The sequence below is a fragment of the Penicillium arizonense genome, assembly GCF_001773325.1.
Source record: "Penicillium arizonense strain CBS 141311 chromosome Unknown PENARI_contig037, whole genome shotgun sequence".
Lineage (NCBI taxonomy): Eukaryota > Fungi > Ascomycota > Eurotiomycetes > Eurotiales > Aspergillaceae > Penicillium > Penicillium arizonense.
In genome coordinates, this window is record NW_019173314.1 from 5,479 (window position 1) to 32,598 (window position 27,120).

Here is a 27,120-nt window from a genome sequence, read left to right on the forward strand (position 1 = left end):
ATTTCCTCCGTTCCTACGTTAATTAGGAATAGGACGACTAGGTACGATAGCTTCCTATAGCCTAGTTCGTATACAATTAGACTCCTTATAGTGCGTCTAGTGTCTCTCCTTTCTAGGCGCTACTTAGGTTTAAGCTAGACCTTCGAGCTAGTGTAGAAGAGCTTCTATAGGAGTATCACTAGGACGTAGTGAGCCGGATATAGGAGATCTAGGAAATACGACACTTTCTCTATAAGAAGCTAGCTAAGGCGAAAGACGCGATAAAGCGCTATTACGATAAGAATTACCTTAAGAAGGTATTTAGGGTTAGAGACCTAGTCTACGTGCGAGCTAAGTATATTAAGACGGGTCGCCCTAGTAAGAAATTAGATACAAAGATAATTAGCCCTTTCACTATTATCAATAAACTCGGCTTATAGTTATATAAATTAAGACTACCGCCGCTCCTCCGTCATATTTATCCGATATTCTATATCTCTATATTAGAGGGGCACTATAGAAACGCTTCGTAGGAGGGTCCTACACCTATTATTATAGATAGTCAACCTAAATATAAGGTTAAGCGCATCCTTTCCCATAAGGGGACTAAGCCTCGCATATACTAAGTCAAATAGGAAGGCTACTATAATATAGAAGCAATATAGGAACCCTAAGAGAACCTAGAGCAATTATAGGCGCTATAGGAATACGAAGAAAAGCTATAGTACGAACCTAAAAGAACTTTAAAGCGCCAGAGGCGCGCGAGAAATAAATCTTAATAGTATTATAGGGGCTATTCCCTAGGAATTATATATAGGAAAATAGTCTAGTCTCTAACCACAAATTATCCTCCTTCCTACTAAGCTCTTAGGCGCTCGCTACGGCTAACCTAAACTATCACGTATAGTCTCCTATACGCCGGAAGCTAGGCGCAATAGGGAGAAAACTTAGCTACTACGACGCAATAGACAGCGGAGTAGAGACTCCTCCGGAGCTAGAGTTCCCTTAGGAGTCACGAACTTCTCGGGAGAAGACGTAACCGACGACGGGGGCGAGGGAACCTCCTCACTAGCGGCGACCTTAGGGGTCATAGCGGGCTTTATAGCGGTAGTGATAAGCTAGGTCTTTTAAAGAAGACCTTTTAGAAGCACCACCCGCTATTCGCTAGTGATAGTAGGAGAGAGCGCGTGCTCTACCTTAGGCATAAGTTCGGGGTACACCTATAAAGACCTAGTTAGTATTATCCTTAGCTACGAAGAATCCTATGAAATCCTACTCACCGACTTACACCTATAGCGGCCACTAGCATAATAGAGGTATTTTATACGATCTATTAGCAACACGCACTAATAATCAGGGTGCTACACTAACCGGAAGATATAGCGCTAGTATAGAAGCCCTCTATCTAGCCTAGGTCTACCGGCGCGCACCGCGACCTCCTCTTCCGAGGAAGAGCTACTAAATCCGTCCCACAAAGGGAACTCTTCTTCTTCTTTAGCCGCCAGGGCGGCCGGGGCGAAGCGTAAGTGCGTAGGAATATATGGCTCCGACACTATTGGCACGTATAAGAGGTTAGTAGTTTTCAAAATAGGGCCGTTTTGCACTAGGAGGGGGCGAATCTATACTACTATGAGGCCTTAGGCAATGTCAATAGGAGCATGGAGCTTATTGTGGAAGCTCTAGCGAAGTCTTAGGCAACGTCAATAAGGACGTGGAGCTTATTATAGAAGCTCTAGTGAAGTCTTAGGCAACGTCAATAAGGACGTGGAGCTTATTATGGAAGCTCTAGCGAAGCCTTAGGCAGGGTTAACAAGGACTTAGGACACGCATAGGCATCCCTAGGAGGCCAGGAAAGCTTTATTTTGAAGCTTATACGCGTCTAGGATTATCTCTATAAAGCTTATAGAGCATTAGGAAGGATGCTTTAGGACATAGGGGAAGTAGGGGAGGAAGAAATCACGTACTTTCAAAGAGGTTGGGAAGCGTAGGAAGGAAGAAAAACAATAATAATAAACGACCATAATATCTATGTTATTCTCTATACTCCTTCCTTGACCACTACCACCGCTATCTACTCCTATTAAGAGTGTAAATCATACAAACACTTCTCACTAAAATAGTTTTTCAGCCGAAATAATAGAGCACGTGACCTTATAACCCTACACTAGCACCACTAGCGCTAGTTACCTTTCCTACCTACGAGCTTTTCCTCTATAAGGTTTTTACTCTAGATGAGGTTTTAACGGACTATGCTTACTAGGCTACCATACCTATACGTGACTACGAATACGAATTCGCACTACGAATCTTAGGAACCTTAGGCCACGGGCCGTGGCCTCTAAAGGAGGGGGATATTATTAGGACCCCGACCTAACAGGTGCCTAAGGGTGCCTAAAAAGTATACTGCGAGCCTTTAGGCTGCGCAGTGCGCTAATAGATAGGCGTATGCATAGACCATAGAGGTCGTGCACTTCGCTTAGTCCCTTAGCTAAGCGCACCTTATATTTATTGCACTCGCTGGCCTTCGCATGAAGGGCAGCAATTAGTCTCTGATTGCACCTGCACATACACTTCTTCGATAGTCTCTACTTCCCGTACTCATACTGCTACACTAGGACCTCGCAGGGTCTTAACACGGAAGTAGTTTAAGTAGGCCCTACTTAGTGTCGCGCTAAATTATGCTTCTTCCACAAACTATATAATTTCGGAGGAATCTTCGTACGTCCTTCGCCGCGCCGGGCTAGAAAAACCGGCGAGATAGTATCGAATAGGTAGCGTCTCGACCTAGGTAACCTATAATATAAGAGTTATAGACACGTTATATCACTCTAATCCATAGGGGTTCGTTCTCTAGGATCTAGATACGGTCACGGAAATAAAGAAGTCCTTATTCGTTTAACTAGTATTCGGCGAGACTTATTTTAACGTCTATTTCGGCTATAATTTATCGCTCTCCGTCCTTTAGCGCTTAAGAGATCGTGCGGTATACTTAGTCGGACCTTTAGCTTCTTCCCTAGAGGGATTGTAGTGTAGGCTCCTCGAATAGAGGGACTAGGATCTCGAAGTCTAAAGGGGAGTCGTCTACTTAGACCCATTTAGTACTTACGTTTACATTTTTAAGTATTAATCGCGGGTAGTTCAATATCATTTCGTCGGCGTTTCCTTAGGGAGCTTCTATAGCCTACCCTATATCTACGTTTACCTTCTTAAATATACGTTAGAAGCGATTCGATATCCTTTCGTCGGCGTTTCCCTAGGGAGTATCCTAGGTCTATCTTAATAGGGCGTCTAGTCTAGAAGCTAGCTTCCTAGGACGGTACTATAGGTCGAAATCGAACTCTAAGAATAGGTCTAACTAACGTATTTAATATTTATTTAGGTGCCTTATATTTACGAAATATCGAAGATTCTTATAATCTATAAGAATCTTGAATTTTAGGACTATTTTAAGTTCCGGCCGCTATTCACGAAGTACGCGTATAATCGCTAGTAGTTCCTTATCGTATATCTTGTAGTTCGATTTAGCTAGATTTAGCTTTTAAGATAGGTAAGCGATAGGTCGTAAAGAGCTATATCAGAGACTTAGGATAGGACTACTCTAGTAGCCTAGCCAGACGCGTCTACTTCTATAATTGTTTCTCGGCCTTCTTCGAAATAAGCTAGTATCGGTGTATCGATAAACTTTTCTTTTAATTCCGTGAATACCCGTTAAGCGTCGTTCTACGTAAATAAAGCTTCTTTTCGCGGTAACTTAATTAAAGGTTTCGTATAGTCTACAAAACGCGGCATAAATAAGCGGTAAAAGTTAGCGAACCTAATAAAACTTATAAGCAGAGGTGACGTGTGCTTAGGGGTTATAACTTATATAATATACCATATTATATAAGCGACGGTGAGGTGAGGTAATAGTCACGATAGTTGTCGACGGTGAGGTGTAAGAAGGTTATAATAATAATGTTAGTATAAGCGTATATCTAAGCTATATCTTATCTAAGGCTTAGATCCGAAGAGCTTATAATATAAAAGGTTATTAGCTATGCCTATTATTAGAAGGTCTATTAATGGTTTAAACCTTATAGCCCTCTATGATTCTAGTGATCTTATGATCTATGATCATTACACTAGTGATCCTATGACCTATGATTTGAAATACCTTATAGAACCTCACGATTCCACGTCGTTCTATCAGGTAAGCTAATTAGCTATATATAGGACCTCGAGGAAGGGTCCTAAGAGATTAGAATCATCATCTACTTTTATTTTTCTTGACTATCAAGTGATACTATCAAAGACCCTTACCTTATTATTATAACCTTCTTACACCTCACCGTCGACAACTATCGTGACTATTACCTTACCTCACCGTCGCTTATATAATACAATATATTATATAAGATATAACCCCTAAGCACACGTCACCTTTGCTTATAAATAAGGTAAGGGTCTTTGATAGTATCACTTGATAGTCAAGAAAAATAAAAGTAGATGATGATTCTAATCTCTTAGGACCCTTCCTCGAGGTCCTATATATAGCTAATTAGCTTACCTGATAGAACGACGTGGAATCGTGAGGTTCTATAAGGTATTTCAAATCATAGGTCATAAGATCACTAGTGTAATGATCATAGATCATAAGATCACTAGGATCATTGAAGGTTATAAGGTTTAAACCATTAATAGACCTTCTAATAATGGGTATAGCTAATAAGCTTTTATATGAATAAGCTTTTCGGATCTAAGCCTTAGATAAGATATAGCTTAGATATACGCTTATACTAACAAGGATTAAAAGGATATATAAGGCAATCTAGAAAGAAGGTATCCTTGGGACTATTTATATTTTAGGCCTTATTGTCACTTTATGCCCGTTACATGATGAAGCATAATATAAGATAATCGGCACAGTTTTTGGCTCTGTCGTAAACGCAATATAGAAATGAGACCACCTACGTTATCGGTGCAACTTCTTAGCCCTTTGCTGTGGCCAATTAATCTCGTTTAATCTCGTTGTGGATCGGCTGGAGGAACTGATCCTAGGAACAATAGTATAGTATTAACTATGTGGGGGGGTGGCGGGCTCCTTGTTCGGAATTATACTAATACCGGTGATTTATTTCTCCACTATGCGTAGTATAGCGCGTGAATACATTCAAGACTAATAGTAGGGCACGCGAGGATATTTGCCCGATTGTAATAGTATACGATGGTCTTGGGATCGAGCCAGCCCCGGATATAGTGAATTAGGATAACAAGGGAATCTATGTTAGGATTATTAAATAGACGGCGGGACAGAGCCTACATGTTAAATAGAAGAGTGGATGGTGAATTGTAAAGGTGATAAGATGGTCAATCTCTCATATAAGTTGAAAGACACTATTGAGCCGACCAACTAGAAGTTTACAGAGTGAAAGTTACTATAGCAACGGGAGAATGCGCTATTTCCTAGTCATCGCTCCTAGGAGTAGGCAGCAGTGCGGATATCATCGGAGCTTTTGAAAGAACGATAATGCAAGTTAAGATCAAACGGGCCGATCAGTCTGAGCACTAGGGTGAGCGATCAGGTTGCTTAGTAGGCTCAAGATAACTTTATGTTTCTGAGAAACCATCCTGTTAGCACCGTACCATAGCGTTGATATCCATTAGAGGTGAGTGAGACTGTCTAAATAAATTATTATATCGTTGATTGCTCCGAAGCAAATAGAGAAGGAATTGAAGACTGTACTATGTTATATCTAGAATCATCTTACCAAATAATAAGCAAACAATTCGGCAAGAGAGGAAATGATAGGAATGTCGGCGCTCGAGGATTCTACTATGCTCAGGCCCTGGCGTGGGCGATCTCTCACATTTCCATTATGACCGAAATTTATTGACTATGCCTGTTGCTATCTCACGGATCACTCCGACCACTCCGAGAGGTTCCATCTGCATTCCGTTGCATTACAAAAGGCGTGCCAAGCCACCATTGCCGACCCGCATCAACCGCTTGGACCTGCATCGCGCTGATAAGCCGAGCAAGAAATACTCGCTAGTTGTTATCTGTGCCTGCATCCCCGCATATGTTGTCTGCAACGGGTAAGTGACCTATGCCAAGGCACCGGAATCGAGTGTCGGCGTTCTAATAATGACCGTTGACCCCGGATATACCCCGGCCCTGAGATAACAAACAAACGTCGCTTTATTCCGCTGATACCGGTCAAATCTCCGCTTTGATAGGGAATATCTAGAACGATCTCAAAGCTTAATAGCTTTATCGGACGAATCCCATTGTTCATCTTGACCCGACAAACGTGAGCTCGGCCGTGCTGATTTGATCTTTGCACGCCCTTTGTCTCATTGATATTTTACGTAAAATGCATGCAACTCTCTAATCGCCCACGCTGATGCTGCGGTGGAGGTCACAGTATTGCATGGTGTCTCGGTTGTAGCCTATCTTAATGTTCAATACGACCACATGGCTGTCATGTTGTTATGAATTATGCGAGGCCTCGTAGATAACGATGAGCGCAAGATATTGAGTGCAATCCGGATATATCGGGACTCAGACAATGGTGGAATCAAAGATATAAAACGCATGAGATGGCTATGTAGCACAAGGCACGACAGTTCAAAATACTCATCCTATACTTCCATTGAGCCTCACCATTGCCATAAACCATGAAAGATTACCTACGGCATACCCTGCTGGGATTAGGGCTAACTGGCCTAAGCCTTGCCGGTGTCGTACAAAGAGACATTGAGGTTATACGGTTTCATGGTCCCGGGGGTGTAACTGCCGACTCGTTGCACAACATCCATGTCGAGTTCTTAGATGGCCAATTTGAAGGTCATCTGCAGCTTGTCTACGGAGAATGCGGAATCGAAGATCCGATGCAGAGTCACCATGAGATCGGAAGCACGTTCGTGAAACGTGAAGCACACCCACAGCGTTTCGTTTGGGCTACACCACCTGATGCACCCCATTCACACTGTCTACATGCTTTCTCCGGATCAAGGCTGATGGGCCGTTCCTCGCCCATTATGGTGTCATCACCGATCAAGAAGCGGGAGAGTATCGCCGATGTGGCAGATGCTATGGGCCCTTGGTTCGATGGAGTTGCCTACATGAAGTCAAAGAAGAATAACAAGGCATTCGTCTCCAAGGCAAAGAGTCACTCTGTTGCCATTCTCGGTGGTGGAATGTCTGGCTTGATGACGAGTCTGCTGCTCGAGTCCGTTGGCATTCATAACTGGCACATCTACGAATCATCACAACGTGTCGGCGGCCGCATCCGCACGAAGTACCTGAACAACACAAGTCCCGACCAGTACCAGTACCAGGAAATGGGTCCCATGCGTTTCCCTGTCGGCATCACATATGCAGATACCAATGAAACCCTCGAAATTCAAGATCACCGGATGGTATTCCAATTGGCTGGTGTTCTCAACGAGATGAACAAGCACAAGCCGGAGCTTCAAGTCAACTTCATTCCCTGGATCCAGAGTAGCCCCAACGTGCCCGCGGCATCTGGTGGCAACCGTCTACCTAATGGCCAAATCCCTAGTGCTGCTCAGGTTGCCGCCAACTCATCTCTCGTTTACACTGCTGCATCATCAAACGCGACAGCTGTTGCAGAGGCGAAAGCTGACTATGAAGGATACACTACCCTTAACGACAGGGAAACCCTTCGCAAAATCGCAACCAACATGTACCAAGCTCACAAGCAGGCCGTTGAAGATGGCATGTTCCACTGGTCCGAGGCCGGGTATTTGCGATACGCAATGGGTTACGATGCCAATATCACTGATTATGTTGCTGGCACCACCAACTCTCCAATTTGGGGCGATTTCTACGACGACGTCTACTTCGCAGCAACCAAGTGGCGCACGATCGACAAGGGCTTGGAGTCCTTGCCACGTGCCTTTTACCCTCACGTCGAGGACAAGTTGACTCTTAACCGCACAGTCCAAGGCCTCATTTACAATGAAACCTCTGGAAAGATCGCCGTTGCATGGCGCGAGGACCCCCTGCAAATGATCCCGGAAACCAAGGAATACGATTACGCTGTTGTGGCTACACCTTTTAGCAAAGTCAGACTCTGGGATCTCCCCCGGTATTCCTCCCTCCTCAGCCGCGCCATTTCATCACTGAACTACGACCCAGCCTGCAAGATGGCTCTTCTCTACAAGACCCGCTTCTGGGAACACTTGGAAGAGCCCATTTTCGGTGGCTGTGGCTCAGTCGATGTATCAGGCGTCGGAAGCGTTTGCTACCCATCTTATAACATGAACGGCACCGGACCAGGAGTTATCCTGGCCTCATATATCTCCGGCACACCAGCGCGCTCCGCTGCCGCGCTTAGCCCTGAAGAACACGTTGCTCTTATTCAGCGCACTATGATTGAAGTCCACGGTGAGATTGCCGCAGAACAGTTTACTGGAATCTATGATCGCCAATGCTGGGAGTTTGACCAGCACCAGGCTGGTGCTTGGGCCGATCCCCTCGTTGGTCAGCAGGAGCTATATTTGCCTGCTTACTATCAGACTGAGTTCAACACTATCTTTATTGGAGAGCATACTAGTTATACGCATGCTTGGATTTTCTCCGCTTTAGACTCTGCTGTTCGTGGTACTACTCAGCTGTTGCTTGATTTGGGTTTGGTTGATGAGGCGAAGTCTATTGTTGAGACTTGGATGGGTCGGTGGATCAAGCTTTAAGGGTTTGATAGAGTATATAATACTGAAGACAGTCGTTACATTAATCATAAATGACAAAATTCATTGAACAGTACAACGGGGCTTCATGTTCGATTTTACAGGTCTGCGACACTCGCCAATAGATAAAGACGCATAATTTCCCATTGGTCGGTCTCTTGTACAATTCTGAATCGGAAAACCAAAGCTGAACATTCTTTAGAAGGTATGTGCGCTCGTGATATACAGTGGTCATCAAGTAGTTTCGATACGTTAGGAATGATTTTATTTCAAGCGCTAGATACGTATGTCTTAGAATAGGGAACCTCTCAAAAAAAAAAAAAAAGGATCCCACCTATCGCCGTGATAGCAAATATAAACAATGGATAGTTCGAGTCCAATTATTTGGAGTCGCTGGTGGGCATGATTAATAGAACAAAGAGCGCCGTGGACAGCTTTGTCCCTTGCCTAACAGGGAATCTAGTGAACCCATCCAAAAAGGCCATTGTTTAAGACAAAGAGCTGCAAGCAATTTTTGACAGCCATTTACTTCCTCATGATATTTAAGCAACCTCGATGCCCTGATCATATTATTCGATATCTCTCATCGAACACTACTTCTATTCCAAACTCAATGTCCTTCAGGATCCCTCTATTGAAGTCACGGATTCCCCCAAACGGCTTCAAAATGTTGATCCCAAGTATGTTCATATTCTGTCCCACCGGTGAGCCCCTTCTTGAACAGTCGAGCCGGCGCGGAGCCGTCCACTGGGTCACTGTCACTTTTACTTCGGAGGAGCAGAAACTGGCCGATGTCTTTCTGATGGAAATCATAGAAAAGGCCTGTCGCAACGGACGGGCGATGATCGCCTTGTCCCCTATGCATCACGATGGTCTTAACTGTCTGTCCCTCCCTGTTTACGGTGCTAACCTTTCTGATGCGGAGATCCTTTCCTTTGCCTCACACAATGCTTGGCTGAGGTACAAGGATATCTTGGATGGCTTGGTTCGTATTGACCGGGACCGTATTTTTGGTAGTTGAGAGATAATGGGCGGGACTGTTGGTGGATGTTAACGATTGGTTTCATTGGGTCTGGTTTAAAGCGCGTTAATTTTGATTTATAGAATCTCACCTTGTTTTTCTTTTTCTCTATTTGAAGGACTATCAGTAGGGTGGATTCGCACCAATTAGAGCTGAAAGCATACATAGCATCAATGATACCTATTCGTCATGTGTGGGATGTGCAATAGCCTTTTATTTTCCAAGTAGATACCACAGAAAGCCCCAATCTCCCATAATGATCACTGCGAGAGGGTAGGGTCTTCAGATGAACGAGGACGATTGAGATGTTGGTGTACTTCTAGTATCATAACCCTTCCGCATGCGAGGTACAAGGCCAGATTGGTATATACGAATAATAGCGAAATACTGTAAACAAAGTAAAACACTTTACATTTAGAAATTAAGTATTTCTGTATTTTCTTACTGGACAATGACTTCCAGTGGTGGGCCAACTGGCGAGCCCGTGCATATTGTATATCACGGGCTGTTCTTGTGCCCTACTTTGGCCAACAAGGTACTCCAAGCTAGCATTCCACTTCAGCCACTCTGCTACATCCTCCACCTTAACCCAATGGCAGTGAATAATATATTCGCTATGATCAAAATCCAATGCCAAGGCTTGGCATGCAGATTTCCTCTTTTCCTCTCGAAATCCCCCGCTTGGGGGTTTGACGTTTTAAAAATTTGGCATTAGTCCGAATGAACATAATGTTCTCGGAGAAGCAGACTACTGTGGTTCAATCCATATCGGAAGATGCCATTGAAGAAGCCGAGCTGTCCTTCCAGTTCACCAAAGAGGAACATTCCCTCAGTTGGTGGGATGCCATGCGCCTGCATTACCCAGCCATTGGCTGGGGACTTTTCATGAATTTGGTCAGTCAGCTCATCCCAAAGATGAACCATTCGTTAACATTTCCAGGCGACTATCTTGAAAGGCATGGACGGGGGCATCGTGCGCAGTATAGTGGGTCTTCCCGTCTTCAAAGAGACATACGGCTACAACCACAACGGCAACTACATTATCGCCGCAGAGTGGCTATCGGCCTTCAATTACGCCAACAATATAGGCGCCATTATTGGCGCCCTCTGTTCCGGCATTGCATATGATCGCTTTGGGCCCCGGTGGATGACCGCCGGCTGCTGTGTCCTATCCATCGCATTCATTTTCATTCAGTTTTTTAGTCATACGCCGGCTCAGCTATTCGCCGGTCAACTGATCAATGGGTGCATTATTGCATTTTACCCAATCTGTGCATCGGCCTACGTCGGCGAAGTCACCCCACTCGTGCTGCGGGGGTTCGCAGCCACCATGACCAACCTCGCCTTCTCGATCGGTTCTTTAATTGCCTCAGGTATTCTCAAAGGAACGGAGACCATGGACAGTCGTTGGTCCTACAAGATTCCCATAGCGACTCAATGGGCTCTTCCATGCATTATGTTGCTTCTAGTAGCCTTCTGTCCCGATCCGCCCTACTGGTTGTGCCGGAAGGGCCGCCACGAAGACGCTATGGCGTCTTTGCGCCGTCTTGCAACCCCTGGTGTCGACGTAACAAAAAAATTGGCGCATATTCGGGAAACCTTGCGTCTAGAGAAAAATTATGATGGAGAAAGACCTACTTATCTTGACTGCTTTCGGGGGACCAACTTCCGCCGCTTGGTAATCTGCGTAATGGCATACGACATGCAGGCATTTACCGGAAACGTGTTTTTCCTCAGCTATGCTGTGCACTTCATGGAGCTAGCCGGATTGGATGCTTCGGATGCTTTTTCGATGAATATCGGTTTGACGGCGCTGGGTCTACTAGGGACATGCATATCCTGGTTTCTGCTTTCTTATGTTGGACGAAGGTCTATGTATCTCTTTGGCTGCTCCGTGCTGGCCATTGTGCTGTTCATCATTGGCATTGTCGACCTCGTCCCGCGACAGACATCCACCACATGGGCGCAATGTGGTTTGATGTTAGTCTGCACCTTCGTGTACGACCTTAGTCTGGGTCCGTTTTGCTACGTGCTACTCGCAGAAGTATCCTCAGCAAAGCTCCGCGGGCTAACTATTGCGCTGTCCACTGTGACGTGCTTTGTCTGGTCGGTCGTCTTTGCGGTTGTCATTCCGTATGCGATGAACGAAGACCAAGGAAATTGGCGTGGCAAGATTGGTTTCTTGTTCTCGGGGCTTAGCGTGCTCTGTACTATCTATTGTTTCTTTTGTTTGCCGGAAACCAAGGGCCGTACGTTTGAGGAGCTGGATATCCTGTTTGAGCGTAAAGTGCCGAGCCGAAAGTTTAAAAATTCAAAAGTGGATATAGATGTTGGGGGGAGACGCTTGGAGTGATTGGCATTTAGATTTGTTGCTAGAGATGACATACGTAGACATAGACTAAGCACCACAAAGGCAATGTAGTACTTTTCTGCATGTGACAACTCCTTCAAAAGTCAAGTGCTCTGTTCATTCGAAAGAATCTACGGAAAATTCATCCATGAGGTTGATCACGAATGGATTTCTAATCAGAAACGTTTAAGCTTTGAGGCTATTTATAGTTCTGCTCACCGCGAGCTTATATCAATGACCGTTGTTTCCATTGTGCAATCATTCACAGTTACTCACCTCTATAAAAAAAACAACGAAAAATGTCCCAGTCAAATATCAAAGCAGTTTTTTTCGACTTCATGGGCACATGCCTTGACTGGCACAGCAGCGTAGTCACAGCCTTACCTTCAACCATTCCAGGGAATGAAGCATCCAAGTTTGCCCTTGAATGGCGCAGGCAGTATTTCCTGGAAATTAACAAACGCTTTTTGCAAGGCCTTCACCCAGAAGATATCGACGATACACTTGCCCGCACGCTCGAAGTAACCCTCAACCGGTCTCCCGAACCCCGACCCCGCATTGACGCCGAAACCAAAAACAAATTGGTCCAAGCATGGCACTCCCAGCCTGCATGGCCAGAGGTCTCAAAGGCAATCAGAAGCATCCGACAAGATCTCAATCTAGAGGCTTTCGTTCATGCGAACGGAACTACCCGTCTTCAGCTTGATCTGACGCGGTCTTCGGGGTTGGATTTCAATATGCTTTTCTCTAGTCAGTTGCTGGGATTTTACAAACCCAGCCCAGAGGCATATGAAAAGGCTTTACAACTTGTTAAGCTCAAGCCGGAGGAGGTGGTGTTGGTTGCGGCTCATGCGTATGACTTGCGTGGCGCTCAGAAGTGTGGTTTGAGGACGATTTATGTTCATCGGTGGACTGATGATGTTGACGAGGATATGGAGAAGGTGAAAACTGAGTTTGATGTCTTTTTGGAGAATATGGATGATCTTCCAGGTGTCATTGAGCGGATGTGATGTCAAAAGAATAGAGCTGTTCTTTTTCTTTGGTCATTATTGATTGCCTTGAAGAAAATATTATCAAATTGTAAAATGATTGAAATGGATATTTGTCAGTCAGAGAAGATGAGCTGCGTCGTGCGTGGTAAATATGGTATACTGTATAGATTCTAGCACTCGAGACGTCAGTTTGCATCCTGCTTAAAGGCTACACTATGCTGTGCATAACGCATAAATAGCTTGTTATGCAACTAAGCTTAATATCACCCTAAAAGCCGTGCGTGTTCTCAGATCTTCGGTAGAACATAACGCTTTGACATCAGACGGAGATAGCTGAGTAACTCCGTCCTCTCCAGTTCGTGTCCATAATTCCAAATCAATGCAATAAGAAGCAGTCAAATCAGACTTGAAGCAATTATTGGGTAATCAACCAACAGCCTAGAATTCGCGTCATACCAGACAGACCCTCAGTACCACTCCCCCAATTGTCCTGTCTTGCAACCCAACGCCACCCAGTATCCCCCACCAGGCCCAGCGGAGCTCATTCCGCATAAAGCGCATTCCAGTCGGACAGCCAACTACAGATGGGGCCAAGGCTCGGTCAAAAGGGCCAAGATGTCTTAGAGCAAGCAAGCTTCACGAAATATACTTTTGGCGCAAGCCAAAGCAGCACCGACAGATCTGGGCGAGCCTCCCGATGGGGGAAATGCAACACTTATAAAGCAATGTGGCAAGTTATAGGCCGTAGAACCTAGGTTCAAGCCATATAGCCGACTCGAACACCAAAATCCCTCGGCTCTCAACGCGTTTTTGCGGGGAAAGACAGGGGCGCAGCTCGAGGTCCACTCCCCCGCATAATACTCCCCACGTCAACGTTGACGTGGAGAGTTGTTCTGCGAATGATACTGCTCAATTGATGACCTTGCCAGGTCTGCCCGATTGGATCTGAATCAGATTAAGCTTCTTGGCTAGTTCATGGGGGAAGGTCGGGGTTAGGAGTTATGGATTCTGGGGTTGAAGACAAGGAGTGGAGGGAAGATGGAGCTGGACGACGGAGTATAAAGGGGGTGTGCGCATCTATGTTCTTGATGTTTTCGCTTTGAGCTGTGCCTTTGTTCCATTTCATTTTCAACTTCTTATTTTCTCCTCCAGGGATTCAATTGAGCTATTCCTTCTCAACAGGCCCCTCGTATAAAATTCCCACCATCAAAATGTCGGACGACAATATTAGTGGCAAACATGAAATATCTACAGCAGAAATTCATCGCTACCAAACTGCGGACAGTGTACTACTTCCAATCCCACGCGATGCGTTCGAAAAGCTTTACCTAGCCCCGAAGACGCCAATTGCGGGTAAGCTACGTTCCACATTTGGTAACCCGACTCCGATATCATTGATGGGTTTCTTGCTGGCTGCGATGCCAACGGCTATGCTTACCATGGGTTGGCGAGGTGCAGGTGGAAATGGTGGTGCAATCCTGTAAGAGCCACAACAATCATCGACCAAGAAGAAGTTCTAATTTGTTATATGCACAGTCCGGTTTATATCTTCTTCGGTGCAATGGTACAGATATTCGGAGCAATTGGCGAATGGATTCTGGGGAATACTTTTCCCTGTGCACTGTTTTTCACGTATGGTACGTTGAAAGTATCAATTTACGATACGTCTAAGGATTCCTGCTAACTGGTTCGTCGCAGGCACATTCTGGCTAGTCCAGGGTACTTCACTCATGCCATTCTTTGCTGTGGGAACCAACTACTCCCCGACAGGAAATACCCTAGAGGGCATAATGACACCAGAATATAATGCAACTGTCGGTGAGTCAAGTCTATCTATAGTAGCAGCGTACATCCTTTGCACGAATATCACTAACACGGATCCATCATAAAGGCTTGTACTACGTGACCCTCGCAATCCTCACATTCGTCTACCTAATCTGCTCCCTTCGAACAAACGTGTGTCTCTTTCTAGCGCTATTTCTCCTTGTCATTACATTTGGATTATTCGCGGGGACATATTTCCAACTGGCACTGGGTAATCTGGAACAAGCTGCGAAATTGCAAAAGGTGCGTTCTTCATGCGAACATTTCTTTGCTATACTCTTCGCGTGTATGAGCTAATACTATTATCTATAGACCGCTGGTGCAACCAACTTTGCACTCTGCATACCCATCTTGTATATTTTCATTGCGCAAATCCTCGACGCGGTTGATTTCCCTATCACCTTGCCTGTCGGTGATCTTAGCACAATTATACTTGGCAAGAGTCAGAAAGCGCGCAAGCGCGAGGTTGAGGGTTGAGGTTCTTCCGTGTGTGGATCTTGTTAAATTCATTCTGTTTAGTTTAATATTCTCCTGCTTATTTAACTGGCGATCTAGGGGGTAACAGTCTCGCGGAAATTGGGGGAGCGGACCTAGATATATGCTACTTGTATGCTCGCGATAATCGAACACATGATTCGTTTGTACTCTCGTATTGACAGGTTCGGTCTTATTCTAGTCTGTATCTTCCAAATACGGAACACACGCCCAGTTCAAAAATACGAAAATGGCTACTGGACTCGACCCCAACCTGCTAGTGAAAGCAGGTGCATTCACAAACAGCAACTATCGCGATGTATACCCAGCCATAGATCCCACGCGGTGTATACTGGCATCAACATATGAAAGCTTACCCTTTAGCTAGAGATATTAATAAACCCATCGACTTACATCCGCAAAAGAAGCTGCCTAAAGTCAAAGTCACCTGTGAAAGCTAATTCCGGGGTGAAGATCGGTAGATCCCCGGGATGCCAAGATCAGGATTGGCTTCAGTTGCGCTGCCACAGCTTTAAGTTTTAGCATGCGTCATTCCCCCCTTCCCCCCTGCACTGCCAGGCGCGAATATCTCTCTCACCTCATATTTCCTCCCTTCTTCCCAAGCCCCATGGCCCATCCATCCCAACAATGGCCCTCCTAAACGACTCTCTAACAACAATCTCATCCCTCTCCAAACTCCTCTTTCTCTCCTACATACTCGACTGGATATTTATAATGTAGGCGCCACCAATCACACCCACTCCCCCTAATCCCAAATCTAAACCAGAAACTAACACCGAACCAGCGGCATCGCTCTAATAGGCTATGGCTTCTACAAACAAGATCCAAATCACCACCCCTTCAGCCTCACCGACCCAACAATAAGCTACCCCCTCAGCCCAGAAACCGTAACAACAAAAACCCTCCTCCTAGTCAGCCTCTTCGCACCAGCAGTTCTAGTCGTCCTAATCTGCGCGCTTGTCGTGCCGGGTAGTGCAGCAGCCACCAACCCCAAGTCCTCCGCGGCGCAGATCATCCGTCGCAAGATCTGGGAATGGAATGCCGGATGGATGGGACTGGCGCTTGCGCTTGCGAGTACGTGGTGCGCGACGCAGGGGTTGAAGGCTCTTATTGGGAAGGCGAGGCCTGATTTGATTGCGCGCTGTGATCCGGACTTATCGCTTATTGCTAAGTATACGGTTGGAGGGTTGGGTGGGAAGGTTGATGGGGGCCCGGTGCTGGTTTCTTGGGAGATTTGTCGGGATCAGTCGGATAGTTTGAGGATTGATGGGTTTTCCAGTTTTCCGAGTGGGCATGCTTCTTGTGAGTTTTTCTTTTTCCTTTTTTTTTTTCTATGCCTTGAGAGGGTGTTGTGATGTGTTTGGGGTTGGATTGGGTTCGATTTGGCTGACTACTTTTACAGTTGCGTTCTCTGGCTTGCTCTACTTGACTCTCTGGTTTTGTTCCAAGTTCTCCGTGGGATTCCCTTATCTTCCGCATTATCCCGTTGAGGACCAGAGCTTCGCTGATGATGCCACCTCCGTCCGGAGAAGGGGCGCTGCACCGCCTGTCTATCTCATGCTGATCGCATTCTTTCCGACGGCGACAGCTGCTTTTATTGCTGGGTCGCGCTGGTTCAATTACCGGCACCATGGCTTTGATATCCTTTTCGGTTCGGCGCTTGGGATCTTCTTCGCCTGGATCGGGTTCAACATGTACCATCTCCCTATCCGCCGTGGCGCGGGCTGGGCTTGGGGTGCGCGCAGTCGCAGGAGGGCATTCCTGCGTGGTGTTGGATTCCCTAGTTCGCTTGGAACTGACGGCTGGGCGTATACACACAACAGTGACGTCGAGACACACGCCAATGGTCACAGTAATGGCCTCGGCACTGATGTCGAGATGGCACCTCAGGGTCGAGATGCGCCGTTTGAAGGCCACGCTAAGCCGGGCAGTAGCTCTGGCAATGGCGCCAGGCTCGAGGGATGAGTGGACGAGTGGTTGTCGAATGAGGGAGGGAGGTCATAACAAGAGCCTCGGTGCGTCTTGTATCTAATAAAACATATCGTATAGCGCATAATGAACAACCAATTCATAAACGTCATCAACAACGTAGCATCATAACAGCCAGCCAGCCAGTACCACTCGCATTTACACTGACCACCGCATCCAACATGCACTCATCGCCAACCCCCGACCCTCCCCTCATCCCACCTAGCCTTAGCCTCCTTCCTCGCAGCCAACTTCGCCGCCTCACCTCTCACCCTCCGAACCCAATCAGCAATCTCCTTCTCAGTTGCACGTCCATGATCATGATGATCCTCATCAAGGAAACTCTCCTCAACAGCCCGACAAACAGCCTCCTGCTCAGCGATGGACGCGCTAAACCGCTGATACAAAGCCTTCGGCGACCACGGCGCCAGGGCAGCATCCATCTCGGCTTGTTTCTTGCGCCAGGATACTTCGAGCGATTGGTGTGTAAGGAGCATTGTCTCTGTTGAGGCGCGGAGGTCTGTGAGGTGGGTTTGCATTTCTAGCACGCGTGTTGCTAGCTCTTTGTTTGTTTGGATAAGGGATTCTAGGGCTTGTTGGCGGGATGTGTAGGATGGATGGGAGCTTGCGAGGGCTGAGAGGAGGGTTGGGTCTTTTAGAAGAGTTTGGAGGTCGATTGTTCTGTTTTGGTCGTTGGTTAGAGTTGGGTTGGATTGCTTCCTGGTGTGGCTTGGTTAGGACGTACGATTTGTCTTTTACTAGGTCTGGGAGCCAGCCTTCTTCCACTGTTGGCGGGTTGGGGAGTGCCGGTTGGGCGTTTGCGTATGCTGTTGGGTCTGGTTGGTAGCCTGCGGGGGGCGGTGCCATTGACCAGTTTTGCGGGGTGCCACCTCGGCTGGCTTCGTGGCTGCCGGGTTTCGGAGGTGGCGGGGGAGGAGTGTCAGGGTTGACCGGATTCATTTGGGCTGAGTAAAAGGGCGATTGTGGGGGAAAGGGGGATGGTGATTGAGACATGATGGAGTTGGGGAGTTGGGGAGTTCGGGAGGTGAAGCTCGGAGACAAGGGCAGCTCAAGCTTGGCGGGGCCGACTCGGAGATCTACGTCTACACCCTCACCAGTTGAGGCTCAATTGTTCTTTGTTTTGCCTCATGTATGCGAGTATTGATTCGTGATATCATCTAGTACAGGAAAATTTGAGAATTGAATCCCTGTGTATGAGCCAACGGCGAAGAAGCAAACAGACTTCATGTTGCCAATGTTTGGCCGGGTATCATCGCAGACTAGCCATTGTCGAACAGGTATCGTAGAATTGTCGGGACTCGACTGAGCTTGTTGGCAGGGTTGTTGCCTTCGGTAAGGTGCATATCGATGGAGTCTCTTCTGAGAGACTGGACGCAACACAAGAACTGATTGGAGAAAAATCCAGATTTCTCCCTCCCTTACTCAGTCCTTCTCCGCAGCTCCCGCTCCATAGCCTCAATATTAGAGCCAGCCATGGCATCCTTCACCAGCTCGCGAACCTCATTCTGCACCTCCTCACTCCAGTAGTCCTCCCGAGTCGCAAGTTCCTCAATACGCCTCTTGAACTCAGGGTCAGGTTCACTCGCACCGGCAGTAGCCTCATCCTCGGTCATAGTACCGATATTGACTTGCATATCGCTATCAGGAATGCGCGGCGGGGGGTTCAACATGCCAGAGTCTGTCTCAGCCGGAGTACCACCGACGACTTCACGGAGGTAGGCAGTGACTTGTGGGAATTCCCCGTCGGCCTCCATCTTCTCAACTGCTGTGTAACCCTCGCTGTTCTTCTTATTGTAGTCCACCTTCAATTCCTCGATCAAACAGCGGGCGATCTCGGGAGACTCGGTCACAAATAGACATGTCTCGCCATCTTCGTCGAGGAGGTTGACGTCGACGTGGAATTCTTTCACTAGCGCGCGCAGGAGGTCGACATGGCCGTAGGAGGAAGCGGCGTGCAACAAGGAGTAGCCGGACTCGTCCTGGCATGAGGCGATCGAGGGATTGGCCCGGAGCAGCTCCAAAAGCGCAGTGGGGTTGTCGCAAGCTAAGAGGTAGGGGTTTGGCTGGGCCATGGTGAGTCAGAGGAATGGAGAAGTGTGAGCAGGTAGAATAACTAAGTGAGTGAATAAGTAAGTACTCCGTAGAGAGTGGAAGAAGTGGGAGATCAAAATATGAAAAAACCGATAAGGCGAGGCTCTGCCCGCCTTACCTCTTTTGCTCCCCGCACTGTGACACATTTTCTTTTGCTTCGTCTTATGACTCTTGCATGACTCTTGTTTTATCTCGAGGAGACATTTCTCTCTCTCTTTCTCATTCTCATTTTCTACTTCTTCACCTCTTTGGCACCTCTCTCCTTTCCCCACCTTGGATCTGCCCCTCCATCAGCTCTAGATCTCCAGCATCGCGACAACGCACCTGGATCATGGCGACCCAAGATCCCTCCCAGGTCGCACAATTGGTGCGAGATTTGGAAGATGCACGCAAACAGTCCAAGAGCGAGCAAAAGCAAAGGTTCACCTGCAAGAAGGCAACATTCACAGTCGCCGGTACCAACAATGTGACTGTGGACTCGTGGAAGTTCCAAGACTGGGACTACAAGCGCGCTGGTCTCCCAACCTACGCCCGTGGTCTCTTTACCACCCGCCGGAAGGACGGCGTCCCCGAGATCGCGACGCGCGGGTACGACAAGTTCTTCAATATCAACGAAACAACTAGCACCCAATGGCACAACATCGAGAAGCATACCAAGGGTCCTTACGAACTTAGTGTGAAGGAGAATGGATGTATTATCTTCATTTCCGCACTGGAAGATGACAAACTTTTGGTCTGCAGCAAGCACTCCACTGGAGTTCGAGAGGACACCGACCAGAGCCACGCACAGGTCGGAGAGCGCTGGACAGAGCACCATGTCTCGTCGGTTGGTCGAAATGTCAAGGAGCTTGCACGTACCCTGCGTGAGATGAATGTCACAGCTGTTGGAGAGCTCTGTGATGACAGCTTTGAGGAGCACGTTCTGGCCTACGATGAGGCTGCGTCTGGTATCTACCTTCACGGTCTCAACTACAACCAGCCGGGCTTCACTACAATGTCTTCCTACAAGGTACACGAGTTTGCAGATACATGGGGTTTCAAAAAGGCCAAGTTTGAGGTATTTGATGATATTTTCCGAGTACGATCCTTCCTTGAAGGATGCGCCGAGACTGGTACTTGGGATGGGCGTGAAACCGAAGGCTTTGTGATTCGATGCCAGCTCAGCGACAATGGAACGGGGCCATATCGCGATTGGTTCTTCAAGTACAAGTTCGAGGAGCCCTACTTGATGTACCGCCAATGGCGTGAATGCACCAAAGCCGTTATTGGAGGGAAACTTCCCAAGATTAGAAAGCACGAACAGATCACACAGGAGTATCTACAGTTCGCCCGGAGGAAGCTTATCAAGGACCCCAATATGGCCAAGGAGTATCTTCACAACCACGGTATCATCTCATTGCGCGAGGAGTTCTTGAAGGAGCGAGGACTGAAGGGATCTGAGATCATTGCCATGGAAGCACACGCAGAGGCGAATTCAAAGGATATCTTCCGTAACATTATTCTTGCGCCTATTGCCACTCTCGGATGCGGAAAGACAACAGTCGCTCTCGCTTTGGTCAAGCTTTTCGGATGGGGACATGTTCAAAACGATAACATCCCCAAGCAAAAGAACAAGCCGAAGAAATTCGCATTTGAAGTCAGCGAAGCTCTGTCGAATCACCCCGTTGTCATCGCAGACCGCAACAACCACCAACGACGCGAACGCAAGCAGCTCATGGATGATATTTACCCTGTGCTCAACGATGCCCAATTTGTCGCTCTCCACTTCGTCCACGAGCCCAAGGGTCAGCTTCTGCCTAAGATCAAGGAAGTCACTCGGAAACGAGTGCTGGAACGTGGCGACAATCACCAGTCGATCCGAGCCGGAACCAACTCCAATCACGAGACCATTGGAATCATGGATGGCTTCCTCACCCGCTTCGAGGGAATCGACACGACCCGCCAGCCCGACGAGAACTACGACCACGTCATCGACCTCGACGTCTGTGCCTCGTCTCGCGAGAACCTCGAGACCGTCGTCAAAGCCCTCCATACTGCCTATCCCAAGGTAGTCCCGAAGGTGCCAACATCTGAAGAACTCGACTCCGCAATCAACGCCTCACTGAACGACTACCTCGTCGAGACAGACCTCAGCTACAGCTACGGCGGAACCCAGAAACAAAAGAACAAAAACAAGGCCCAAACTATAGAGAACGTCCCCGGCCAAGGCGAATCCCCGCTGTCCCCAACAACCCTCTCCAAGAAAATCGAATACTTCAACATCTCCCTCCCACCAAAAGAAATAACCACCGTCCTCAACTCCATCTTCCGCAACTCCCCAGACCCAAGAACAGCCCACCTCTACAACCAACTCTCCCAAACCCGCCGCCTCCAACCAACCTTCCACGTAACCCTCATCCACCGCGCCTCAAAGAAAGACAACCCGCAAATCTGGGACTCGCTCACAGAACGCTACATCAAATCCCAGGCAACTTCTACATCCAACAACCAAATCCAAATCCAAACCCCTCCAACCCTGGGCACAGCGCGTGTCCGTCTAGAGCGCCTAGTTTGGGATAATCGTCTTATGGCCTTCGTGGCGCGCATCTTGCCTGCAGGCGCAGAAGCAGAATCTGATACACCCGCCATGGCGCCTGTTTCTGATGCGGATTGGCCTTGTGCGAATGCCATTCCGCACGTTACTGTCGGTACGGTTTCGCAGGATGTTAAGCCCAAGGAGAGTAATGATTTGCTGAAACGGTGGGTTGAGGTTGGGTCTGGTGGTGAGAGTGGGATTTTTGAGGCTGAGATTCCGGGTGTTAAGATCGTTGAGGGTGTTGTTGGGTTGGTTATGAGTAGGGGGAAGCATTGAGTATGAGTTTGAGTATGGGATGGATAGAGTGGTGAGATGGACAGGTGTTGATGGTTCTTGCTTTGACTGTGTCTTTGGCATGGCTATGGCTAAGTTATGAGCTTGAGATTTGCATTGCATTACTTGCTCGCTAGCAGCCCTTTTATTTGCTTCTATTTATTATGCAGCGAGGTACCCTCCTGTTCTTAGGACAGGGGAGCTCGCTTGCTCCAGCCTCGAGATGGACAATTATGTATGACATACATACACTTTTAGCCAGGATACGAAACCAGTTACTTTATCTTTATCTTACCTTGCACGAGTTTCTGTCCAGTACTGCAAATCCAATATTCACTATTGTACTACATAGACAAAGTCACTACTACTGCTAAGGGGATGCAAGTGTTCAAGGGAAAGAAAAAGTTTGACCAAGATCTAGCTCGATGATGTATACACAAGAGAAGAAGGCTCATAACGATACTAGGAAATATAAGCCGAGGGAAAAAGTAACACGGGGTCGTTACGCTGCAAAGTCTATCACGCTACGCGAAGACTTCACAGAGTAAGGTGTATGTAAGTATGGTCATGATGCAAGAATCCACCCCGGAGGCAACCGCATATCCATTTGTTCATTTCCATCTATCCGCTCACCCAGGCAGTAACGCGCGACGCTCCAAAGCGACCCATGTATTGCAGACCGGTGCTTCCCATAGGGAAATAGCTGACGAGGTACCAGACCAGGGCGGCGAGTTGGAAGATGGAGGAGATGAGGGTGAGGAAGAGGCTTTGGAGCTAGAGACGAGTCAATAAATGGTTCTATGTCGCGACAGATATGTTTCCTTTCTGTTGTTGCGTTGTGAGGGGGTGAAGAGATGAAGCTGGAATATGCGCAAGGCAAGAAAGCACAGCAGCAACAGCATTTGCCAGGGACGGTGAGACAGAAAGATCACGACGGTTCTGGACTTTGGACTCTGTGGCACTGGGCTGTGTCGGACAAGGTAAACCAAGGGATTCTCATCCAAGACCCGCGCGGTGTGAGACGTAGTACAAGAGTCGAGAAGCCGACGGGATAGAGGGTGGGATAGTCGAGGGAGCTAGATTCGGGATCTGGCCAACGGGGTCATGATAGACGGTACTCAGGTTGCACTGCACGATGGAGCAAGGCTACAAGCTTCCCCTTTTCCCGGTGGAGTGCGACCATACCTCATGTCTGGATAGAGCGATGTGCAACAAACAGGGAAATGGAAAGATGATCTTGAAAGGGAGAGATCGGCAAGGCCGAAGATAGGGCAAGACCGAAATGGGAAAGAGAGGTAAAGCCAAAGGATAGAATAGGAATCATTGATTTACTTACCCCGATAGCAAAGTACAGAGTCAGCGCGATGGATCCGAAATAAGCCGCTGTGAATGGAAGCCGTGATCCCGAGACCAAATGTTTAGCGTAGGACCAGGGTCCCATGAGGACCGCCCATGATAACAAAAACAGGACTGAGCCGACAGACCATCTAAAGAAAGGACCTGTTAGCAAGAATTATCCAAGACAAAGCAGACTGCAGCTCTTGGCATGGATCAGGACGAATCACGTCGCTGGACGAGGGACGTATGCGCACATGGCCCTAACCACAATCGACTTATGACCTGGGTGGCCGCGACTCGGGATTTGAGTGGCCGTCCAGGAGCATGAGAGTGCTGAAAAAAAAGAGGAAGGGTAGGGTGGGAAGGCCATAGCTGGAGGGGTAGTCCATGGTCGTGCAGGCCATATAAAAATGGAAACTCACAAAATGGCAAATTTGCGGGGCTTGAGTGACAAGACAGGGAACAAGAAGAAGCAGATCATGAAACAGACTGCAGCACCCAAATTACATGCGCCGAAAATGAGCATACGGTCCCACCGACTCACTATACGCAGTCAGTCTTAGTGCATTTCTCTCTCCTCTCCTGTCGGATCACAACCAGTTAAACAGGCATGGTGGAAATGAATCCTGCCGGCGCAGGAACTGCAATCTCATCACCTGGGCTCATATAACGGTGGACGGGACGATCGGAGGATCAGAGGGTCACAAGCCAAGAGAACTTACAAGCAAAGAAGCCCTCTTCTTCTTCCCGACGATTGGCTGCGGGTAAAGGAGCCCCGGGGCCGTCATTGTGAGTGGGCAGTTGAACGTAACCCCCCTCCCCGAACGGGTTCAAGGACTGTAGGCGGGAGAAAAATGGGGTAGATGATGATGCGCCAGTGCGGACGGGAAGATCCGGATCTCTACGCGACCACCCTAGTGAGTTGACGGAGTCTCGAAACGAGTTGTTTGCCATGATTGAAAATCAGTTAATAGTCGATATCCCAATTGAAGGGAGCAGCGAAGGGGGCGTGCACGACGGCGTCTGCAGAGAAGGCCCGTGGTCCAGGAAGTAAAGACAGAGAAAAACGTCTGCAGGGACTATGCGAGATGTAGTGCAGATGATCTGCGGCGGATGATGGCTGATCGTCAAGGATTGGCTGGGGGCGGAGACCAGATCAAGCTAACAGAGGAGCAGATGACGAGTGTGCCGAACGCGGGTTCAGTTTCCGAGTGGTTGAGATACGCCGTGACTCAATATTTGCTATCTTGAGGAAAGTTCGCCGACGCAAAGAATAATGCGCAAGCTCGAGATAGGGTATGTTCCGGAAATGGCAAAGTGATGTTAGCCTTATGTTCTCCGCAAAAAAGAGTTGCCTGGTCTGATAGGCAACTATTCAGCTAGAGTATTATGTGGCTTAGTCTGGCGCAGCCCCAGTGGATCGTAATCGAGCGTGCGACGTTCAAGGACGGTCCAACCAAGCGGAAGATAGGTGGGAAGCGTTGAACCTTCCAAGTAGGATCTGAGAAAAGGTGGGAAGCGGACACGGCGCAGGGAGTCGACAGCTGCTGATTGGACCAGGAAGCGCTGCGCTATCGATGAAGGAGGGGGAGAAGACGAGGGGTGAATCAAGGCAATGACGAGATGGCGCGAAGCTACCGATGCGACCAGCCCGATCGGCGCTGACTGGAGCTGTCAGATGATGATCCAATAATCGAGCGATGTGAGATCAGATCAAGTGTAAAATGTAGAAGTACACACCTGTTGATATGTTGATATACTGATATGTTGATATGTCAAAGTGGTTGAACATGGACGGGGGTTGGGGAAAGGGGCTAATGCCCAAAGGGGCTTAGCGTGGCCTACACATATACTTCACCCCATCGCAAGTACTATTCCTTTCTTTTATTGTTTTATTCTTTTGTTCAGCTTGTCTCTGGCATCTTGGACACTGCTATGCATTCCCCTCTTTTCTTCGCTTCGCGCCGTTTCCGCTGGAATTTGTCAAACTTTCCAGCTCAGCCTAGAACAGGACTACACTTTGGTCTAAGTTTGGAACTATTGACCACTCAACTTATTCCAAATTATTCCCAACTTATTTGTACTTATTGCTTATTATTCGACAGTCTCGCCCAGCATGCCCAAGTGGAGCCTCGATATACCACATAGTATATGTTTTGATCTAACTCGATCCGGGATTGCAACCCCCTCATAGGCCCCCCATCGTGCAGTCATTAGTGGCCGTCCTTCGTCGATCCTCCATGGCCGGTGCGCACCCTGTTGGCGATCCATAATATACCAGTGCAAATCTATTGTCTGAAGAAACATCTCAAAGATAACGGACACCATTTCCGGTTGTCGTATCGAAGAACTCCCTGCATAAAATACGCAGGCCCATGTAGCTACCCGTGTGCGACATGGAAATATCCGATAATCCAATCCTCTTACGTCACATCGGCTCTATTTCACCCTGCTTTCACTACTTCTTCCCCGAGGCGTATTACCCCGTAGAATGTCCGACGCACATGAGCCGGACTCTTGACCTCCCCGGAGTGGAGGACACCATACAGCAAGATGTCGTCATCCTAGCGTCCTGTGCGTGGTTCTCTGTGAATAGCCTTGAATATCTTGACTACTACTGCATGAAATGAAGCCCTTGCGTGGATACTCGGCGTGTATCGCCGAACCTTGACGGGACGGGACGTCTGGTCCATTTCCCCTCCCAAACCCCGGAGATCACTCCCCATCCGTCGATCCCGGACATCATCACCGGTGGCTCAGGATACTTTGGAAACTTTGGCGATGTGGCTCACTCTGTTGTGAGGTGTATTGGTCTCTGTCACTATTGGCTGGTGTTCTAAGACACATTCCAACCCCTCCAATCGTGTCTCTGCGCCACATTCTTGAAATCACCTTGTTAGAGCATGAATCCCAAAATCTGGTTTTAAATGCCGAGTATCTTGTTCAAAAGGTATGTTATTCGAGTCTCTGATTATTCTCTTAACCGCCATAGCCCTCAACTACGCAACCCTGTACGTAAACCCAAACTACCACTGCACCGTCGAAGCGGAGTGGTAAGGTCCAAGCTCCCTTAACCGTCGATCATGGTGATGATCGGCACTCCAATGTCCTCTGCACGACATCGCACATGAAGGACAGACCGCACTGATCCACTAACAGAGTGATAGGGCTTACTGTGGACGGTCTGTGGGTTTCTTTCACAGCCACATACATGTACGCATACATCTACGTATGCAAGGTCTTTCCCCCGTTGGTATTGCCAAGGTAACAAACAGATAGGGCTATACATGTTATATTCTCCGGATGATATCTACTGTCGATCTCATCCAACTCCGGCGTCTCCCGGTCTGTTTCAATACTTCTTGCATACCTGCAGAGATCTACCGTAGCCATCCACATGGTCTCATTCGCGGATCTTGAACATGCAGACTCTCTCTATATATTAGGGTTTCACTCTGTATGGTATGCTTGTAACCCGGCCATCTGATACATTCTCCGT

At 47.8% G+C, this 27,120-nt stretch overlaps 11 protein-coding genes across 11 annotated transcripts; 7 read left to right on the forward strand and 4 right to left on the reverse strand.

The window, feature by feature from the left end:
- Nucleotides 1-868: 868 nt before the first annotated feature.
- On the reverse strand, nt 869-1,070 carry PENARI_c037G08209 (uncharacterized protein; the record flags this gene model as incomplete). The annotated part of the gene is made up of 2 exons (XM_022636934.1): nt 869-873; nt 935-1,070. The coding sequence occupies 2 exons, from the start codon at nt 1,068-1,070 to the stop codon at nt 869-871; spliced, it is 141 nt and encodes a 46-aa protein (XP_022483246.1).
- Nucleotides 1,071-5,854: 4,784 nt separating this feature from the next.
- On the forward strand, nt 5,855-8,676 carry PENARI_c037G06702 (flavin monoamine oxidase family protein; the record flags this gene model as incomplete). Its single annotated transcript, XM_022636925.1, has 2 exons — nt 5,855-6,054; nt 6,690-8,676. 2 exons carry the CDS (start codon nt 5,855-5,857, stop codon nt 8,674-8,676), a joined length of 2,187 nt encoding a protein of 728 aa, XP_022483235.1.
- A 664-nt stretch (nt 8,677-9,340) lies between these two features.
- Nucleotides 9,341-9,694, forward strand: PENARI_c037G08276 (uncharacterized protein; the record flags this gene model as incomplete). The annotated part of the gene is made up of 1 exon (XM_022636935.1): nt 9,341-9,694. One exon carries the CDS (start codon nt 9,341-9,343, stop codon nt 9,692-9,694), a length of 354 nt encoding a protein of 117 aa, XP_022483211.1.
- A 729-nt stretch (nt 9,695-10,423) lies between these two features.
- On the forward strand, nt 10,424-12,047 carry PENARI_c037G02708 (putative MFS alpha-glucoside transporter; the record flags this gene model as incomplete). Its single annotated transcript, XM_022636898.1, has 2 exons — nt 10,424-10,588; nt 10,635-12,047. The coding sequence occupies 2 exons, from the start codon at nt 10,424-10,426 to the stop codon at nt 12,045-12,047; spliced, it is 1,578 nt and encodes a 525-aa protein (XP_022483256.1).
- Nucleotides 12,048-12,343: 296 nt separating this feature from the next.
- Nucleotides 12,344-13,054, forward strand: PENARI_c037G05979 (uncharacterized protein; the record flags this gene model as incomplete). Its single annotated transcript, XM_022636917.1, has 1 exon — nt 12,344-13,054. One exon carries the CDS (start codon nt 12,344-12,346, stop codon nt 13,052-13,054), a length of 711 nt encoding a protein of 236 aa, XP_022483231.1.
- A 1,193-nt stretch (nt 13,055-14,247) lies between these two features.
- PENARI_c037G10157 (putative plasma membrane ammonium transporter (Ato3)) lies at nt 14,248-15,337 on the forward strand (the record flags this gene model as incomplete). Its single annotated transcript, XM_022636941.1, has 5 exons — nt 14,248-14,516; nt 14,573-14,673; nt 14,735-14,854; nt 14,928-15,103; nt 15,173-15,337. 5 exons carry the CDS (start codon nt 14,248-14,250, stop codon nt 15,335-15,337), a joined length of 831 nt encoding a protein of 276 aa, XP_022483205.1.
- A 247-nt stretch (nt 15,338-15,584) lies between these two features.
- On the forward strand, nt 15,585-17,320 carry PENARI_c037G11724 (uncharacterized protein; the record flags this gene model as incomplete). Its single annotated transcript, XM_022636945.1, has 3 exons — nt 15,585-15,679; nt 16,140-16,429; nt 16,758-17,320. 3 exons carry the CDS (start codon nt 15,585-15,587, stop codon nt 17,318-17,320), a joined length of 948 nt encoding a protein of 315 aa, XP_022483199.1.
- Nucleotides 17,321-17,511: 191 nt separating this feature from the next.
- PENARI_c037G12308 (vacuolar protein sorting family 37 protein) lies at nt 17,512-18,337 on the reverse strand (the record flags this gene model as incomplete). Its single annotated transcript, XM_022636949.1, has 2 exons — nt 17,512-18,004; nt 18,069-18,337. The coding sequence occupies 2 exons, from the start codon at nt 18,335-18,337 to the stop codon at nt 17,512-17,514; spliced, it is 762 nt and encodes a 253-aa protein (XP_022483255.1).
- A 425-nt stretch (nt 18,338-18,762) lies between these two features.
- Nucleotides 18,763-19,416, reverse strand: PENARI_c037G03558 (ankyrin repeat protein; the record flags this gene model as incomplete). Its single annotated transcript, XM_022636906.1, has 1 exon — nt 18,763-19,416. One exon carries the CDS (start codon nt 19,414-19,416, stop codon nt 18,763-18,765), a length of 654 nt encoding a protein of 217 aa, XP_022483236.1.
- A 350-nt stretch (nt 19,417-19,766) lies between these two features.
- On the forward strand, nt 19,767-22,286 carry PENARI_c037G06332 (tRNA ligase; the record flags this gene model as incomplete). Its single annotated transcript, XM_022636921.1, has 1 exon — nt 19,767-22,286. The coding sequence occupies one exon, from the start codon at nt 19,767-19,769 to the stop codon at nt 22,284-22,286; it is 2,520 nt and encodes an 839-aa protein (XP_022483222.1).
- Nucleotides 22,287-22,904: 618 nt separating this feature from the next.
- Nucleotides 22,905-24,575, reverse strand: PENARI_c037G01499 (putative Golgi traffic protein SFT2; the record flags this gene model as incomplete). Its single annotated transcript, XM_022636894.1, has 4 exons — nt 22,905-23,057; nt 23,620-23,770; nt 24,044-24,164; nt 24,344-24,575. 4 exons carry the CDS (start codon nt 24,573-24,575, stop codon nt 22,905-22,907), a joined length of 657 nt encoding a protein of 218 aa, XP_022483200.1.
- Nucleotides 24,576-27,120: the final 2,545 nt, after the last annotated feature.